We start from the raw sequence: 19,534 nt of genomic DNA, 5'->3' as shown, positions 1-19,534 counted from the left end.
GATTTGCATGCCTCGGATGATTAGTGACTTTGAGCATGTTTTCATATGTCTCTTGGCTTTTTGAATGTCCTCTTTCGAAAAGTGTCTATTTAGGTCCTTTGCCCGTTTTTGATGGTATCATTTATCTTCCTTTTGTTAAGGTGTATGAGTTCCCTGTAAATGTTGGAGATTAAACCCTTATCAGTGATAACATTAGCAAATGTGTTCTCCCATACAGTGGGCTTTCTTGTTGTTTTATTGATGGTTTCTTTTGCTGTGCAGAAGCTTTTTTTAAAAAAACACACACACTCATATTTTATTGATTTTTTACAGAGAGGAAGAGAGAGAGATAGAGTTAGAAACATCGATCAGCTGCCTCCTGCACACCTCCTACTAGGGATGTGCCTGCAATCAAGGAACATGTCCTTGACTGGAATCGAACCTGGGACCCTTTAGTCCACAGGCTGACGCTCTATCCACTGAGCCAAAATGGCTAGGGCTGTGCAGAAGCTTTTTATTTTGATGCAGTCCCATTTATTTTTCTCTTTAGTTTCCATTGCCCTAGGAGCTGTATCAGTAAAGATATTGCTATGACAAATGTCTGCTATTTTGCTGACTAAGGCTTCTTCTAAGGTGTTTATGGTTCCCCATCTAACATTTAAGTCCTTTATCCATTTTGAGTAAATAAACTAATTGTCTATGATGTAAGTTGGTGGTCTAGATTCATTTTTTTTTGCAAGTTTTGTCCAGTTTTCCCAACACCATTTATTGAAGAGACTCTCTTGTCTCCATTGTATGCTCTTATCTCTTTTGTCAAATATTAATTAAGCATAATGGGTTGGTTCTATTTCTGGGTTCTCTGTTCTGTTCCATTGATCTATATGTCTGTACTTATGTCAGTACCAGGCAGTTTTGAGAACAGTAGCTTTGTGACCCTTCCAACATTGTTCTTTCTCAAGATTGCTGCAGCTATTCGGGGTATTTTATTCCAGATGAATTTTTGAAGAATTTGTTCTAGGTCTTTGAAGTATGCTTTTGGTATTTTAATGGGGATTGCATTGAATCTATAGATTGTTTTGGGTAGTATGGACATTTAAATGATGTTTATTCTACCAATCTATGAATATGGTATGTTCTTCCATCTATTTATATCTTCCTCTATCTCTTTTTTTAGCGTCCTAAAATTTTCTGAGTACAGGTCTTTTGTCTCCTTGGTAAAGTTTATTCCTAGGTATCTTAATTTTTTGTTGCAATGGCAAATGGGATTGCTTTTTAAATTTCTCTGTGAGTTCATTATTGGTGTACAGAAAAGCCATAGACTTCTGGATGTCAACATAGTATCCTGCTACATTGCCAAATTTATTTATTAAGTCTATTTTTTATGGAGATTTTGGGGTTTTGTATGTACAATATTATGTCATCTGTGAGTAAGGACAGTTTTACTTCTTTTCCAATTTGGATGCCTTTTATTTCTTCTTCTTGTCTGATCACAATAGCTGTACTTCCAGTACTATGTCAAAAAAGAGTGGTGAGAATGGGCACCTCTGTCTTGTTCCTCTTCTTTGGGGAAATGTTTTTAGTTTTTGCTCATTGAATATGATGTTGGCTGTGGGTTTGTCATATATGGCTTTTATTTTGTTGAGGTATGATCCTTCTATTCTCACTTTGCTGAGAGTTTTTATCAAGAAAAGGTGTTGAATTTTGTCAAATGCTTTTTCTGTAACAATGGATATGGTTATATGGGTTTTATCTCTAAATTTGTTTATGTGGTATATCACATTTCTTGATTTGCAGATATTGTACCATCCTTGCATCCCCAGAATCAAACCCATTTGGTAATGGCGAATGATCTTTCTAATGTAATGCAGGATTTAATTTGTGAGAGTTTTGAGGATTTTGGCGTCTATGTTCATGAGGTATGTTGGCCTGTAATGGATTCTCTTTCTTTGTTTTGTCCTTGTCTAGTTTGGGGATTGGGGTAATGCTAGTAGCTTCATAGAAAGAGCTTGGAAGTGCTCCTTCCTCTTGAATTTTTTGGAATAGTCTGAGGAAGACAAGTTTTATTTCTTCTTTGAATGTTTGATAAAATTCCCCTGTGAAGCAAGCCATCTGGTCCAGGGCTTTGTTTGCTGGAAGTTTTTTGATTACTGTTTCAATTTCCTCCATAATTATCAGCCTATTTAGATTTCTTGATTCCTCCTGGTTGAGTTTTGGAAGTTTGTGTTTTTCTAGGAATGTGTCCATTTCTTTTAGGTTGACCAGTTTGTTGAAGTAGAATTGCTCATAGTATTTCTAATTTTTTTTTTTTTAAAACAATTCTTCATATTTCTATGGGGTCTGCTGTTATTTTACCTCTTTCATTTCTGATTTTATTTGGGTCCTCTCTCTCTGCTTCTTGATGAGCTTGGCTAGAGAAAGGATCATTTATCTTGTTTATCCTTTCAAAGAACCAGCTCTTGGTTTTGTTGATCTTTTGTTTTTTGTTTTTTGGTTTTTTTTGTCTCTATGTCATTTATTTCTGATCTTTATTATTTCCTTCCTTGTGCTCATACTGGGCTTTTCTTGTTGCTATTTTCTAATTCTTCAAGTTGCAAAGTTAGATGGTTTATTACAAGTTTTTCTTGTGTGTGTGTGTGTTTGAGCTAGGCTTGTAATGCTATGAACTTCCCTTTCAAAACTGCTTCCACTGTGTGATTTTGGGTTGTGTTTTCATTGTCATTTGTTTCCAGGATGTTTTCTTAATTTCTTCTTTGATCTTTGGTTACCCACTCGTTTAATAGCATACTATTCAGCCTCCAAGTGATTGAATTTTTGTGACTGTTTTTATTATAGTTGATTTCTCATTTTATGCCATTGTGATCTGAGAAAATGCTGGATATTATTTAAATCCTCTTGAATTTGGAGATACTTTGCCTGTGTCCCAATATATGGTCTATCTTTGAAAATGTCTCATGTGCACTTGAGAAGAAAGTATATTCTGTAGTTCTGGGGTAGAATGTTCTAAAGATATTAAGTGCATCTGATCTAGTGAGTCGTTTAGAATTGATGTTTCTTTGCTAATTTTTTGTATAATGGATTTATCCAGTGATGTTAATGGGGTATTAAAGTCTACTATGATTGTGTTGCTGTCAATCTCTCCCCTGATATCTCCCAGGAAGTGTTTTTTTTAATGTATTTGGGTACTCCTTCATTGGGTGCACATAAATTTACCAGAGTTCTATCGATCCCTTTAGAATTATAAAGTGCCTTTCTTGTCTCTTGTTATGGTCTTTACTTTGAGGTCTATTTTGTCCGATGTAAGTTTTGCTACCCGAGCTTTTTTTTCACTTCCATTTGCCTGGTAGATAATTTTCCATCCCTTCATTCTCAGTCTGTGTGAGTCTCCTATAGACAGCAGATATATGGGTTATGTTTTCTTATCCACTCAGTCATTTGATTTCTTTTGACATGAGCATATAATCCATTTACATTTAATGTTATTATTGACTAGAGGCCCGGTGCACAAAATTTAGGCACAAGGCTTGGGCGGGGGTGTCCCTCAGCCCAGTCTGCACCCTCTCCAATCTGTGTAACCCCTCAAGGAATGCCCAACTGCCGGTTTAGACCCACCGGGATTGGGTCTAAACTGGCAGTCGGACATCCCTCTCACAATCCAGGACTGCTGGCTCCCAACTGTTTGCCTGCCTGCCTTCTTGGTTGCCCCTGCTTCTGCCTGCCAGCCTGATCACCTCCTATCCACTCCCATGCCAGCCTGATTAATATCTAACTGCTCCCCCGCCAGCATGTTTGCCCCCAACTTCCCTCCTTTGCATGCCTGGTCACCCCTAACTGCCCTCCCCTGCAGGGTTGATCACCTCCAACTGTCCTTCCTTGCAGGCTTGGACCCTCTCAACTGCCCTCCCTTGCAGGCCTGGTGCCTCCCAACTGCCCTCCCTGCTGGCCATCTTGTGGTGGCCATCTTGTGTCCACATGGGGGCAGCCATATTGTGTATTGGAGTGATGGTCAATCTTCAATTACTCTTTTATTAGATAGGTTAGAGGCCTGGTGCATGGGTGGGGGCCAGCTGGTTTGCCCTGAAGGGTGTCCCAGATCAGGGTGGGGGTTCCCTTGGGACATGGGGCAGACTGAGTGAGGGGCCTATGGTGGTTTGCAGGCCAGCTATGCCCCCTGGCAACCCAAGTGGAGGCCCTGGTATCTGGAATTTATTTACTTTCTACAATTGAAACTTTGTAGCCTGGAGTGGAGCCAAGCTTCCTGCTCATTGTGTGGCTGTGGCCATTTCTGTTTGGATTTGTTTACCTTCTATAATTGAAACTTTGTAGCCTGCAGTGGAGGCCTAGGCCAGCAAAGGCAGGCGGAAAGCTTGGCTTCCTCTGTTGCCTGGGAAACCCAAGCCTCCCTCCTGCTCTCTGTGGCCGTATCCATCTTGGTTGGGTTTATTTGTATACTCGCTCCCATTGGCTTGTGGGTGTGGGTTGTGGGTGTAGCAGAGTGATGGTTAATTTGTGTATTACTCTTTTATTAGGTAGGATAGGTACTTGTTTGTAGTCATTTCTGTATTTTAAGCCTGTATTCCTTCTGCCCTATTTCTTCTTTTACAGCTATCCCTTTAGCATTTCTTACATTGCTGTAAGAAATGCTAAAGGGATTTTTCTTTTTTGTCTGTGCAGCTCCTGATTTCCCCTTCAATTTTGATAGTCTTGCTGGATAGAGTATTCTTGGATTCAGTCCTTTGCTTTGCATCACTTTGTATACTTCCTTCCATTCCCTTCTAGCTTGATGTGTTTCTTTTGAGAAATCATATGATAATCTGATGGGGGATCCTTTGTAGGTAACTCTATGTCTCCTTCTTACAGCCTTTGAGATTCTCTCTGTCATTAACATTTGCCATTGTAATTATGACATGTGTTGGTGTGGGTCTTCTGGGGTTCATCTTGCTTGGGACTCTGTATTTGTGTAACTTTTTTTCTTCCCCATATCAGGGAAGTTTTCTGTCATTATTTCTTCAAATATATTTTTTAATCCTTGCTGCTCTTTTTGTCCTTCTTGCAGCCCTATAGTATGTATATTACTTCGTTTCGTGTTGTCCCAAATCTCCCTTAGGCTCTCCTCCTGTTTAACTTTTTTTCTCCAGTTGCTGTTCAGATTGGGCTTGTTTCTCTAATTTATCTTTTAATTCACTAATTCAGTCCTCTGCTTCTAGTCTACTGTTGAAACCTTAGTGTTTTAGACTGTAACTATATCACTTTTGATTTATTCCTGATTTTTGCATAGGTTGTTGATTTTCTCATCCATCTGGTGTATGTACTGTATGAACATTAGTCTGAATTATTTTTCTGTCATGTTGCATGCTTCCGTTTCACTTATTTCCTTTCTTGGCGATTCCTCTTTTTCTTTCCTCTGGGCATTGTTTTGTTGTTTTCCTATTGTAACTATCACCAGAAGGCTGAAATGCCAAGTTGCTGGGGCCTGGGCTGTATGCAGTGGGAGCTTTGCACCAACTGAGTGTCACTGAAGAGCTTTGACACCAAGATGTGTGGCTACCATGGGTTGGTGGGAGCCATGTTCGCCCAGGATCCAAGTCACCGGCACTCAGTGCAGCCTCTTGCATGTACCAAGAGTCAGGGACCCTGCCTGCCCTGCACTGATAAAGAGACCCCACTGGCATGTGCCAAAAATCAGTCCCCTAGCACGTGCTAAAGTCCCCATGTCTATTCAGTGAACTGAATATCAGAGTCTCTGTTGCTTGTGCAGCCTCACGCCGAGAATCATGGTCCCTGTGTGTGCATGCAAGGAGAATGGGAGTCACTGGCTCCTGGTGCACATGTACTGGGAAACAGGGAATCCAGGAACGCCATGAGAAAGATAGTCAAGTCACTGGTGCTCAGGTTACAGTTCTGCCTCTTGCGTGGAGAATCAGTGTCCCTGTTCTGCTTGGGGGACCAGGTTGCACAGTCGCCCTGTGTTGGCAGGAGGTCCACTCTTATGTTGCAGAGAACAGACTTCCCTATGCGCTTGCCCAGAATCACTGTTGGGTGGCACTGTAGCCCTGCATGGGCGTGGGGCCTGGTCACACAATTGTGCACTACAGGGGACAGATTCCCAGTGCCATGTGCACGCCCAAGCTCAAATTCCGGTAACAGAACTGCAGACCTGTGTGACGGGCGGGTCTAGCAGTTTCTATGGAGCTGCAGTGAGCTTAAGAAGAGGGTGGGCTCTGTCCTCACAAAAATCTGCAGCTGGGATGTCTGGATTCTTGGTGTCTGTGGGTCTGCAGCTGTGGTCACAGGTCTTTGTCCCTAGTGGTTGTACGGTCCCATTTTGCATCTGAGGGGTCTAAGACTGCCTGATTTGGCAGTCCCTTGGTAGATCTGTGGGATCTAACTGTCCCTATTTCACTCTCACACACACACCCACTCACATATACACACTCCTCTATCACTCACTCATTCTCTCACACACTCTCCCTCCCTACTTTCTTGCTGGTAGCCATCTTCAAAATGCTCCATCTTATAACACATTGCGGACCAGTAGTTTTATTGCTAGCTTTACCCAGTGGTCAGATAAGTTTCTATTAAACAAGTACAAAAAACATTTTACGTAAATGTTAAGGGCACGCTTTAAAATTAAATACCCATTGCATTGTGAAGTTATTTATTACATGTTCTTACAAGATAATTTTTTTTTTTTTTTTTAAAGAAGTCTCATGACTGGCCACACACCTTAGAACAGAAAACATGAGAATTCTTATGATCCGCACACATTGTGCTTCACAGAGATCAGTCACCAGAACTGGACTGAGATGCCCCACTGGCTGGTGCTTCCTAGGCCCCTGGAAGCAACCTGACATCCTCTCTGAAAGAAGATGCCATCCTCAGCTTCAAATTATTTCTAAAATAATTGCACAAATAGAATTTCTTACACAAACAAAAATATTCAAACACAAGACAAGACAACATGAATGAACACACACAATAGCAGAAATAGACGCACATGGACTCTGGCTTCTAGAGGCCCGAGAGACACACGCCTCTGCACAGGGAGAACTTCAAAGGAGCCCTGGAGCCTGTAAACATGACCATTTGGAAATTCCAGAACTAAAAACTATAGAAATCAGTATTAAGACTTTAACAGGCAATTCTAAAAGCAAACTAGAGAAAACCAATGAGACTTCTAACTAGGAAGTGGTGTGTGCACAGATGTATGTGCACTTGTATCCACATGGAGCATGGAATGGAAATCTTAAGGAAAGTGCCTGAGAAAGAAAGTAAAGAGAATCTGTTTAATGTACAACTAATTGGGATGCAGGAATGGTAGAAACAAAACTTGAAAGAGATGAAGCCAAAAATGTTCCAAAATTGTGGAAAGACGGCAAGCCAGACTCCAGAGGAGGAACCAAAATGGCAGCATAGGCCAATGCAGACCTCACCTCCTCCAACAACCACATCCAAACTGCAAGCAAACCACAATATCACCATCATCCAGAACCCCCTGAAAACTGGCTGAATGGCAGTCCTACAATTAGGGACTTAAAGGAGCGGCCATTTCAAGACAAGTAGGAGTGACAGAGACACTGCAGAATGAGCTGGTCCCACACCCAAGTGTGGCCGATAAAATAGGGAGGGGTATCTTGGCTGTGGAGGTCCCCCTGAGGAACAGGGTGTCCCAGCTCCTTACCAGACCCCTCAGCCCAGGGTTCCAGCGCTGGGAAGATTGATCCCTGTGACTCGGGCTGTAAAAACCAGCAGGGCTTCTGGCTGAGTGACATGGAGGCTGCTGGAGACCCAGGCAGCTCCTCTTAAAGGGCCGGCACAGACTTACTCAGACTCATTCCCTCTGAGCCCCGGTGCGGGGGCAGCAGGGCCATACAGGGGCCACCACATTGTCCGGCGTCAGGGAAGGAACTGGGGGGCTGGGGGGACGGTTTTCTTCCAGACACAAAGAGCTGACTGGCAGTCATACCTGAGTCTTCATCATCCTCGCTCACAGTGTTCACCGCCCTGGTAAGCCCATGTGACCTCACCCCACCCAATTATCAGACTCGAGATTTGTCCTTTCTTTCATTTGGAATCTCTTTGCCTCCTCAATCTGGCTGCCTCTGTTTGTCTACATGTGAAGCAGATGGCGGAGTAGCATTGTATGGCAGGTATTCTGTGGGACCCAGGGTCTCCACAGTCACCTAGCCAGGTACTCCAGGTGTCCCTTGTGTGGGTTGTGCATACCCTCCTGTCGCAGTTGAACCCTGACTGCTGTTAGGACATCAACAGGATGGACTGACCTTCAGGCTGACTGACTGACTGTGAGGACTGGCCATGACTACCAAGTCTGCCCTTTGGTGTGTCATTTGTGGACATGGTTGTGTGGTGCTCTGGTGTGGTCTGACACTGTCCACCGAGTGTGTTGGGTCTGAGGCCTCTTGGGAGACACTCTGGTGTGGCCAAGATGAGCTGGGCCTCGCCTGCACCACCTGGCATGACCTACAAAGTGATCTGCAGGTGGTTGCCACTTGTTCTGTGCTCAGAGGCACCTGGGAGAGACTAAGATATGAACAGAGGCCGGCTGCTACTAGGGCCAGGCTTGAAGTATGGGGCAAGAGGGATGGGGCAAATTGAGGCCAGATACTCTCTGTTTGGGGTTTGTGAACCTTTTATAGATTTTAGGGAATTCCGCACTGAAGCAGAGATCAGGCTGTTTGTACGGAAAAGCCGAGGGAAGCAGCTCGTGTGGGCCTGCAGGTTGGGTGGGGGCTGTCACAAGGAGTCCCCAGGGCAGGGGGAACAGTGTGACCAGGGTGATAGAGACTAAAGTATGGTGTCTGCCGGCTGGGGGGATGGGGGGAGGGCTCAGCAAAGGAGCAGTGGCCTCTGCCTGCAGTTCTGTCCTGGGGGACGGAGGCGACGGGGGGGGTGGGGTGGGGGGCTGGTGGAGAAAGCTGCTCTCCAGCCCTGGCCCTGAAGCCAGACACTTCAGTTCCTCCTAGTATGTCCCTGGTGCTTTTCAAGCTGCTGCCCTAACACTGAAGCTCAGAGGGAATACAATATGACAGAATCTATCCAAAGTAAGCCTAACCTTGGCCTGCACCTCAGCTGATCGCAGCCTCGGACTGTATGCCAAAAGGGTACAGGTTCAATTCCTGATAGGGAAGCATACGGGAGGCAACCAATCAATGCTCTCTCTCACTTTGAGATCTCTCTCTCTCTTTCTCTCAAATCAATAAAAACATATCCTTAGGTGAGGATTAAAAATAAATACATACAAGAAAACTAAATCCAGAAATTTTATTTCTAAGAATCTATCTTACATGAGGTTATTAAAGTACAAAAATGTAAATGCCAACTTTATCTTTAACAGCAACAAATTAAGACAACACCCAAATAAATGGCATTTATATGCCCACACTAAAGAGAAAAACATAGAGGAAACACAACATGCATGTAGCTGTCCATATAAAAAGCATTCCACACCTGATCACACTGCACTGAAATGTCAGGAACAAGAGCAAGAGGCCTTAAAGCAGCCATGGAGAAAACGTGCCTCCTGAGAAAGGACAGCCAGACTGAGAGGACATCTCAGAAGCAATAGGCAGTCAGAAGGTATAGCATGAGATGGTTACATGCCAGAATACAATCAACCCTTCTTTGCCCCTGGGAAAAAACTACCTTTTACATCTGTGGACAAATTATAAACATATCCAGATAAACAGAGAACTTATCAAGAACTTGCACTGATTTAACTTAAAGGATATACACTGAGTGGCTAGATTATTATGATCTCTGAACGCATAATAATCTGTCCACTTAGTGTATATCCTATATAATAAAAGGCTAATATGCAAATTGTCCCCTCATCTACGAGTTCGACCAGCAGGCAGGCCAAACAACTGTCCATGTCCCCTACCCCTGGCCAGGCTGGCCGGACCCCACCCATGCATGAATTCATGCACTGAGCCTAAAAAATATATATATGTGTGTGTGTGTGTGTGTGTGTGTGTGTGTGTGTATATATATATATATATATATATATATATATTTTTTTTTTTTTTTTAACACACTGAGTGGTCAGATTATTATGCGTTCAGAGATAATAATAATCTGGCTGGCCACTCTGTATATACTCTAAGAAGAAAAGAACTAGAAACAATTGTAGGTCAATTAATTAGAGAACTTAGATGAAACAGGTGAATTCCTAAAGACACAAATTACCAAAACTGACTCAAGAAGAAATAGATAATATAATTAGAACTACAATAACTAAAGAACTACAATAACTACCTATAAAGAACAGGCCACAGTCAGATGGCTTTAATGAATTCCATCAAATATTTAAAGAAGAATTAACATCACTCCTTCTCAAAACCCTTTCAAAAATAAGTGGCTGGATACTTCCCAACTCATGTGATAAGGCAAGTATTACCTAATGCTAAGGACAAAAAAGACATAAAAAAATAAAAGCTACAGCTGAGACCGGTTTGGCTCAGTGGATAGAGCGTTGGCTTGGGGACTGGAGGGTCCTGGGTTCGATTCCGGTCAAGGGCATGTACCTTGGTTGCGGGCATATCCCCAGTGGGGGGTGTGTGTGCAAGAAGCAGCGCTGATTGATGACTCTCTCTCATCGATGATTCTAGCTCTCTGTCTCTCTCCCTTCCTCTCTGTACAAAATCAATAAAATATATTTAAAAAATAAATAAAAAAATAAAAGCTACAAAACAATATCTCTTATAAATACAGACACAAAAATTCTCAATGAAATAGCAAATTGCATCTAGCAACATAAAAGAAGATTATATACATGACCAAGTGTATATAAATCCAAGGAATGCAAAGTTGGCTGTTATACCCAAAAACAACTTAATGTAATATACCATATCTATAGAATAAAAAAGAACAACAAAAAATACATAATCTGAACTGATGCAGAAAAGACATTTGACAAAATCCATTATCCATTCATAATGAATACACCCAACAAATGAGGAGGAGAAGGGAGCCTTTACTCTGACAAAGGATATCTGTGAAACCCCACTGCTAACACCATACATAATGACAAAGACTGAACTCTGTCCCAGTAAGGCCAGGAACAAATCAGGGACATCTGTTCCTGCCAATTCCATTCAAACTGTACAAAAGGTTGTAGCCAGGCACTTATGCAAGAAAAAGACATAAAAGGCATATGAACTGGAAAGAAGAAATAAAACTATCTCTATTCACAGATTATCTTATATAGAAAGAATCCCAAAGAGGCCACTAATAAATTCAGCAAGGTTGCAAGTAACAAGATCAATATACAAAAACAAATCGTATTTCTATATATTTTCAATGATCAATATGAAAATAGATTTTAGGGAAAAAACTCCATTTACAACAGAATCAGAAAGACAAAAACAACAGGAATAAACTTAAAATACAAAATGTATGCTCTGAAAACTGTAAAAGATTGTTGAAAGAAAGAAAAAGATCTAAATAAATGAAAAGGCACGTCAGGTTAAAAAATTGGAAGACTTCAACAGTAAATCAAGACAAGGTATGGATATAAATATAGACATGGAGCAATGGAACACAATGGAGCTAAGACCAATGGGGAAAAATAATCTCTTCAACAAATAATACAGGGACAACTGGATATCCATATGCAAAGGATGATACTGGATCTCTACCTTAACTCATATATTATACAAAATTAAAATGAATCAAAGAACCAAATGTAAGAGCTAAAACTATTAGAAAAAGAGGGGAACATATTCAGTACCTTAGACTTTGCAATAGATTCCTAGATATGACAGCCAAAAACATGAACAAAAATAAGATGAAATAGATAAATTGGACTTCATCAAAATTAAAATTATTTTTGCATCAAAAGACATTATCAAAAAAGTGGAAAAAAACCTGACAGGATGGAAGAAAATATCTGCAGATCATATATCTGATAAGGGCCTCCTATCCACAAAATACAAAATTTTCATGACTCAACAAGAGAAATAATATAATTTTAAAAGTAGGCAAAAGACCTGAAAAGATTTCTCCAAAGAAGACATACATTTTAAAAATGCTCTTAGTCTTCAGGGAAATGAAAAATCAAAACCACAATGAGAGACCACTTCACCCCCAAAAGGATGGTTAAAATCAGAAGGACAGATAACGAGTGTTGTCAAAGATATGGACAAATTGGAACTGTCCTACACTGCTGGTGAGAGAGCAAGTTACCATTTGACCCACCAATTCCACTCCTATGCATATATCCAAGAAAAGTAAAAACATATGTTCACACAAAAATGTGTACACAGTTATTTATAGCAGCATTGTTCACAGTAGCCAAAAAGTGTAAACAACCCAATTCCACCAACTGATGAATGAATAAACAAAATTTGTTTTGTATATCTTATAAAATAGAATGTTACTCAACCACAAAGCAATGGTTGGCAAACTCATTAGTCAACAGAGTCAAATATCAACAGTACAACGATTGAACTTTATTTTGAGAGCCAAAAACAGACTTCTGCGCATGGGCCACGAAGTTTCAATCTCACTGTATATGCACGCCCGCACGTGGCATTTTGTGGAAGAGCCACACTCAAGGGGCCAAAGAGCCGCGTGTAGCTCGTGAGCCGCAGTTTGCCGACCACTGGTATAGAGGAACCTTGAAAACATTAAGCTAAGAGAAAGGAGCCTGGCATAAAGGACAAACTGAATGACACCTTTATATGCACTATCTAGAACAGGCGGAGAAGCAGCAGCAGTGCTTGCTTAGGGCTAGGGGTGGGAGGGATGGAGAGACGGGATGGTAGCTTAAAGGGAAGGAATTTGTTTTGGAGTTGAAGAAATGTTCTAAAACTGATTATGGTGATGGTTGCATTTGTGAATCTAGTAAATACTACTGAATTGTACACTTTAAGCAGGTAAACTGTATGGTATGTAAGTTATATCTCAACAAAGCTGCTATAGAAAAAAAGGAAAAAGAAGAAAGATCTGAGATGCAAGAATGCTGGATAAGATACGGGCAGACATGTGACAGGTCTAAACAAATATCTGTGTAAAACAAGCCGATAAATTGTGATCTTGAAAAAGAATAAGACAAATAGAATCGCAGACAATAACTGCATGGATGTTGGGAGAGATCATGGAATTAAAGTATCCCAGTTCCTCCCCTTGCCTGTGTAGCCGCGGTTTGGGGTTGGTTAAATAATTAATTAACTCTAGACTTTAGATATCCATGGTCAAACTGAATAAGTAATCACTAAAATAATTAAAAACATGCGTAACTTCCAAACTTATAAAAAAAAAAAAAAGGAATATAAAAACTAAAAGCAAAAGTGAACAAAGATGAGCAGCACCCTATGGGCGGGGCGCCAAATCCCGCCTGCCGGCTGTCTGGTAAGGCAAGCTTTGCTGGGACACCTGCTTGCTTATGTTTGTCTCCGGCTCCTCCTCAGTGACCACGCAGCGTCCAGATGGCCTACAAAGTCTAAAGCACTTCCCAGCCGGCCTCTGTAGAAAACTGCCGACTCCTGCTACACAATGCTACACATCTGGGCTGTTCCTGAGCCCAGCAACACAGACCGTGTCTCCTCTCTCACTGCATCAGAGGTGCATTTGGGAAACGGCTGTCAAGAAAGAACTTCAACATCTCTGGCCAATGGACTTTCTCCACCTGCTCCCCAGCTGTCTCCTGATTCAGCCTCCAGACCCCAGCTCCCTCAGACCAGCAGCAGAGAGCTCTGAGCCGGGTGTCATTCAACTCAAGCTAGCAAGCAGCAATCCCCAAAAAGTGAAAAGTGGGCACTCCCCAAATGGTGGGAGCGTGTATGTGTGCATGTGTGTGAAGCTCTGAAAAGACACCGACACATTGGTAGCCACGGATATCGACTGCTTGGGCAGGAATATGCCACATGTTATACAATGTGCTCCCTGCTTCATCTTTTCATTAGTTTGTCTACAGCCGTGGTTAGCAAACTCATTAGCCAACAGAGCCAAATCCCAATAGTACAATTGAAATTTTTTTTAAGAGCCATATTTTTTAAACTTGAACTTCTTCTAATGCCACTTCTTCAAAATAGACTCGCCCAGGCCGTGGTATTTTGTGGAAGAGCCACACTCAAGAGACAGCCGCATGTGGCTCGCAAGCCGCAGTTTGCCGACCCCGGGCCATGAGAAACAAGGCAGAAATCCTGAGTGCCTTACCCAGCCCCGTGGTGCCGTTTGCAGAAATGACTGGACACAGTCTCACAGCCAGGAGAGGGACCCTAAACTCTGCTCCATCTCCTTCCCAGCTGCAGAGTTCTGCACACCACATGCATGTGTGTGCACGTGTGATCAAACATGCAGGTTCGTGCATCCACCAACTCAGTCAAGTTAGAGAGCAGTCCCGCCCTGCAAGGATCCCTCGATAGGCCTTTTGTACTCACACCCACTCCCTCCTCTCTCCTCCCCAACCCACGGCAATGGCGCATCTTTGTCATTGCAAACATGTCACCTATGCTCAGCGGTTACGAGTCAATCCAGGAACCAGGAGGTCATGGTTTGATTCCCAGCCTGCACATGCCCGGGTTGCAGGCTCCATCCAGGTTGGAGGCAGCTGGCAGATGATTCTCTCTCATCATTGATGCTTCTTTCTCTCTCTACCTCTCCCTTCCTCTCTTGGAAATCAATAAAAACATGTATATATTTTTAAAGTCGCCTAAACAGAATCACAGTGAGTGCCCGGCTGTGGTTGGCTTTTGTCAGTCAGCAGATTCCCGGGGTTCCCCAGGCACTGAGTGTGTCAGGCTCATTCCTTTTCACGCTCACACAGCCTGTTGTAGGTGAGCTGCTGGCACTGGGCTGAGTCCGGAGTCTAGCCCGGACTCTGGCGTGCATGAGTCTCTCCTCAGAGCAGTGCCCAGCGGGGCCACAGGCTGCCTGCACATGTGGTTTGTATGAAGCTGCAATAGTGCTTCCCCGAGGGCCTGGTGTGTGAGTGACCTTGCTTCGGTGTGGCTCTGTGTCCCCCGTAATGCGCTCACTTTAGCCATTCTCATCACTGTGGAAGATTATGCTTACATAAGGTCAGAAGACTGAAAAGTGGCCTATGCTTACTTAGCAGGCATTCTGAAATTATAGGAATGTATGAAAATGGAGGTGAAGTCGTTTCCTCTTAAAGAAGAAGAAAGCTGTTATTTATCCCACAACCAAGGAGCAGGGCAGTGCCGTCACTTGATGCCGAGGCAGAGGCCACTGTCTCTCCTGGACAGGGCCGCCTTCGCAGGGCCCCCGGCCGGACAGCAGCGAGGCCTCGGGCGGGAACCGCACACCCAGCACGGGCACCAGACAGGCTGTCCCGGCGCCAGGAGGCCAGCGCTGTGCTCGTGCCTCTGTCACCTCCCGGCTCAGCACCTGCACCACCTGACAGCCCGTGGATCCCTCTCAGAATAACATCTTTCAATGCAGGAAATAGAGGACAGAGTGACCCCATCAGACAATTTTTGAAACAAATGTGTTACACAGCACTGCACAGCCTCCGGGAAGCTCCGGCAGCGCCTGCAGTGTGACATGAAAGGTCTGATTTCTCGGTGCAGTCGGGATCCTGTCCACCCCATGATGTCACTGCCATGTTCACTGGAAGGAGATGCTAACGCAGTAAAAGATGTAACTTTTTCTAACCAGTTCCATGGAGGTTCTGAATTCCCTGTTTGACAGAACCAGAAAGAACAGGACCAGGCCTCTTCCCTAACAGCTTCTCCCACGCCCCCCAGGGCCTCAGTTCCGGAGGCAGAAAGCCTCCCAACCGCCCCCAGTCTGGACCCAGGGGGCCACAAGAGGGTGGCTGGTGCCAGCCAGTCCCCCAGCTTCTCAGACGGAAACGCAGAGAGGTGGCCCTGGCATGGGGTGCGCAGACAGCTGGGCCCAGGGGTAGACTGGACAAATCCTCCCCAGGCCAGTCCATCTGAGAAACTCTTAGCCATGCTTTTTTAAAATCCCCGATTCCTAAAAAAAAAACCCCTGAAGATGGCTGCCAATGGGAAGGAGACTGCAAGACAGTGTGTGAGTGAGAGAACAGGGAGGGTGTGTTTGTTGGTGAGTTGAGGGACAGCTAGACTCCAGGAGACTGTGCGGGTCGGCCATACGGGGTTCCCCTGACCGGGCAGCCCCCACTGCTGCTGGGTTCCCTCCCAGAGAGACCTGCACAGACGTGGACACCGCGCCATCTTGAAGGGGAAAGTGGATGTTATCGGGAGCTGGAAGGTCCAGGGACTCTACAACTATGGCCCCCTCTGAACAGCTGTGAACCCGAGAACACTGGTCCCCGAGTGGCACAAACTCAGAGCAGCTCCTCACTCCCTCATGGAAAGGTGAGATTTCGCCTGGGATAGTGAGGTCTGTGATCCTGGCACGAGAGAGAAACGCAGGCATGGTGGTAACTGGAAGTCCAGGGGAAGTCTGCGTCTAGAAAAATCCGTGGCTGTAGGGCTGGTGTGATCCACGAATGTGGAAGGGGTTCCACAGAGCTGCTAACACAAGGGAACTATAAAAAGCAACCCATTTTGATCTGGGCGCAAAAGGACCGCCTAAAAGTTTTAACAGTGCCGGCTGCTTAGACCCAAAGGGGAAAAGACTGCACTGACTTGTGCACAGCCCCAGAGTTCACACACTTACGCTGGCTCTTTTTCTCTCTCTCTTCTTTAAATCCTTGCTTCTGATTACTAAGCCCAATACATAGGATCATCCAATTGGGGACACTCTAAGAGACTGCAGGAAAAGTTGTTTTTCTGGAGCCTGGGGATCAGAGCGGGGAATAACAATCAGAGAACCAACTCTGGGGCAACCCACTCCCCCAAACCAGTACTACGTTCCACAAGGGGGAAAAAATCTAGAGAGCACCTATAGACTGGAGGTCAATGCAGAAACACTGCCACCCAGGATGAATCACAAATTGATTCTTGTGTAAACACAAATAAACTGCAAGCTTAAAAATCAGGATTGGTTTACAACAGTGAGGCGCAGTGGAACGCAGGAAACTTCAATACTGTCCAGACTAGGAAACAGGCGTGCCAAACAGAACAATAGAGGAAGTGAATGACCTTCACTACTACACATTTTTTTCATCTTTTACTTAAGAAACTAATGTTTTTCTTTTTCCTCACTTTATTTTACCTTTTTAATTATTACATTTTTTTATTCTCAAACAGTATTATTACTATTTTTCCTTTTTTTTTTTTTTTTTAAGTTTCATTTAATTTTCTCTTTATTTTACTTTGGGATTAGTGTCCTACATTCTATTTTCATCTTTCCTTTAGCATCATTTTATTCTATCTCAACTTTACCTTTATGCCATCACTCTCTTCCTCACTTTTCCCTTTTGTTGTCCTGTTTCTCTTACCCTATTCCTGCTTTAGAATTTCCCTATTCCTTCTTTTTACCCCGTTAAAATTTCACCCTACTTATATATTTAATTTCCAATCCCCGGCTCCAAGTCCATACACACCTCTCTCTTCTCTTTCTTCACTATCCAAAAATTTTTTTTCTCTCTGTCCTTTTGTTGTTGTTTGCTTGATTGTTGATTATATTGATTTTTTTATGCTTGATTGTGAGACTGTTTTGCTTATTCTTTTTGTTTTCTTGTTTTGTTTTGTTTTTTCTTCTGTTTTCCCTCACCTTACTTGATATTACTTGTTGTTTATAGCTTGTTTCATCTCCAGGTACTTGTTGCTGGCATTTGTAGGGATTAGTGGCTGTTCTATTGGAGTTTGTTCCCCTCTTCTTTCTTATTCTCTCTTTTTTCCCTATTTTTTTTTCTTTTCCCAATTTCATTTTGCACTCCTTTTCCTTTTTATCTTCTTTCTCTCCTATCCTCTAATTCACCTTTCTCTGGGGTTATTAATATTGTGTATACATTTCCGTTCAGTGCCTTGTGCATTGTACCTGGTTGTGTTGTATTTTGTGCCTTTAAATCAATGCAGGAGAGAGAGAACTACATAACCAGACACCAGGAGAAGAGAGATCATGGGAAGACAAAGAAACAGCCCACATATGAAAGTAAAACAGGCATCACCAGAAAAGAAGGTAAACGAAACAGAGGTAAGCTACCTGTCAGAGAAAAATTTCAGAGAAATGATCATAAGGTGGATGAAAAGAATGGAAGACAAATTCAACAATATGAGTAAAAACCAAGAGAAAATGAAGAAGAACCAAGAAGAAATGAAAAATGACATTCTACTATAATGAACTCAATAGAAAGCGTCAAGAGTAGACTAGAAGAAGCAGAGGACTGCATCAGGGAGCTAGAAAACAAGTAGAAAAAAATACCCAAGTAGAGCAGCTTCTAGAAAAAAAATTAAAAAGCAGGAGGAGAGCCTAAGGGAATGTTGGGACAATACAAAACAAAACAATATCCTCATAATAGAGGTGCTAGAAGGAGAGGAAACAGCAAGGAATAGAAAACCTGTTTGAAGAAACAACGACAGAGAACTTCCCTGATATAGGGAAGAAAAAACCCAAAGAAATCCAAGAAACTCACAGAGTCTCAAGCAAAATGAACCCCCAAAAGACCAATGCCAAGGCATATTATAATTAAATTGGCAAACACTAGTGACAAAATAAGAATCTTAAAAGTAGCCAGAGAGAGACAGAAAGTTACCTACAAAGGATCCCCCATCAGACTAGCAATTTTTTTCTCATCAGAAACACATCAGGCCAGAAGGAAATGAAATGAAATATACAAATCATGCAAAGGAAGGGTCTGAATCCAAGAATACTGTACCCAGCAAGGCTAACAATCAAAATTGAGGGTGAAACCAGAAGGTTCACAGACAAAAGAGGACTAAGAAATTTTGTTACCACTAAACCAGCAATGCAAGAAATACTACAGGGCCTGATATAAAGAAAAAAAAAGAAAAAAAAAAAGAAAGAAAGAAAAGAAAGAAATAGGAAGCAAAGAAGGAACACAGGGGTAAAGAATAAAAATCGTGACAAACAAGTATATATGAATAATAACTTTAAATGTTAATGGATTAAATGCCCCAATCAAAAGACACAGGGTAGCTGAATGGATAATAAAACATGACCCATATATCTGCTGTTTACAAGAAACCCACCTCAGAAAAATAGAACACACACAGACTGCAGGTGAAGGGATGAAAAAAGGTTTTTCAGGAGAATAGAAATAAAAAAAAGCTTGGGTAGCATTACTTATATCTGACAAATTAGACCTCAAAGTGAAGGACATAAAAAAAAAAAAAAAAAGATATGGAAGGCCACTTCATAATACTAAAGGGAGCAATCCCTTTAGTATTATGAAGTAGTATTAAGAAGAAATAACTCTGGTAAACATATACACACCCAATAAAGGAGCACCCAAATACATAAACAAACAAATAAACAAACAAACAAACAAACAAAAAAACTCCTGAAGGATAGCAAGGGAGAGATTGACAGCAATACAATCATAGTAGGGAACTTTAATACCCCACTATCACCATTGGACAAATCTTCTAAACAAAAAATCAGCAAAGAAATACCAATCCTAAATGTCTCACTAGACCACATGGAATTAGTTGCCATCTTCAGAACATTTCACCCCAAAGCC

General features: G+C 42.5%; 1 protein-coding gene across 3 annotated transcripts in view; it reads right to left on the bottom strand.

The window, feature by feature from the left end:
* Window positions 1–19,534, bottom strand: part of IPPK (inositol-pentakisphosphate 2-kinase) — a 66,412-nt gene that overhangs the window by 10,196 nt on the left and 36,682 nt on the right. The window contains exon 12 of one of the 3 annotated variants that reach the window (XM_036420108.2): window positions 6,945–7,077. The exons of the other annotated variants lie outside the window; for them this stretch is intronic. Coding sequence (XP_036276001.1) covers window positions 6,988–7,077 — 90 coding nt within the window. The 3' untranslated portion in view covers window positions 6,945–6,987. Of the gene's footprint in view, window positions 1–6,944; window positions 7,078–19,534 lie in introns of those variants that run through there. 3 annotated transcript variants of the gene reach the window in all.

The sequence above is a fragment of the Pipistrellus kuhlii genome, unplaced genomic scaffold, assembly GCF_014108245.1.
Source record: "Pipistrellus kuhlii isolate mPipKuh1 unplaced genomic scaffold, mPipKuh1.p scaffold_m20_p_62, whole genome shotgun sequence".
Taxonomy (NCBI): Eukaryota; Metazoa; Chordata; class Mammalia; order Chiroptera; family Vespertilionidae; genus Pipistrellus; species Pipistrellus kuhlii.
This window is presented reverse-complemented; position numbering and strand designations above follow the sequence as displayed.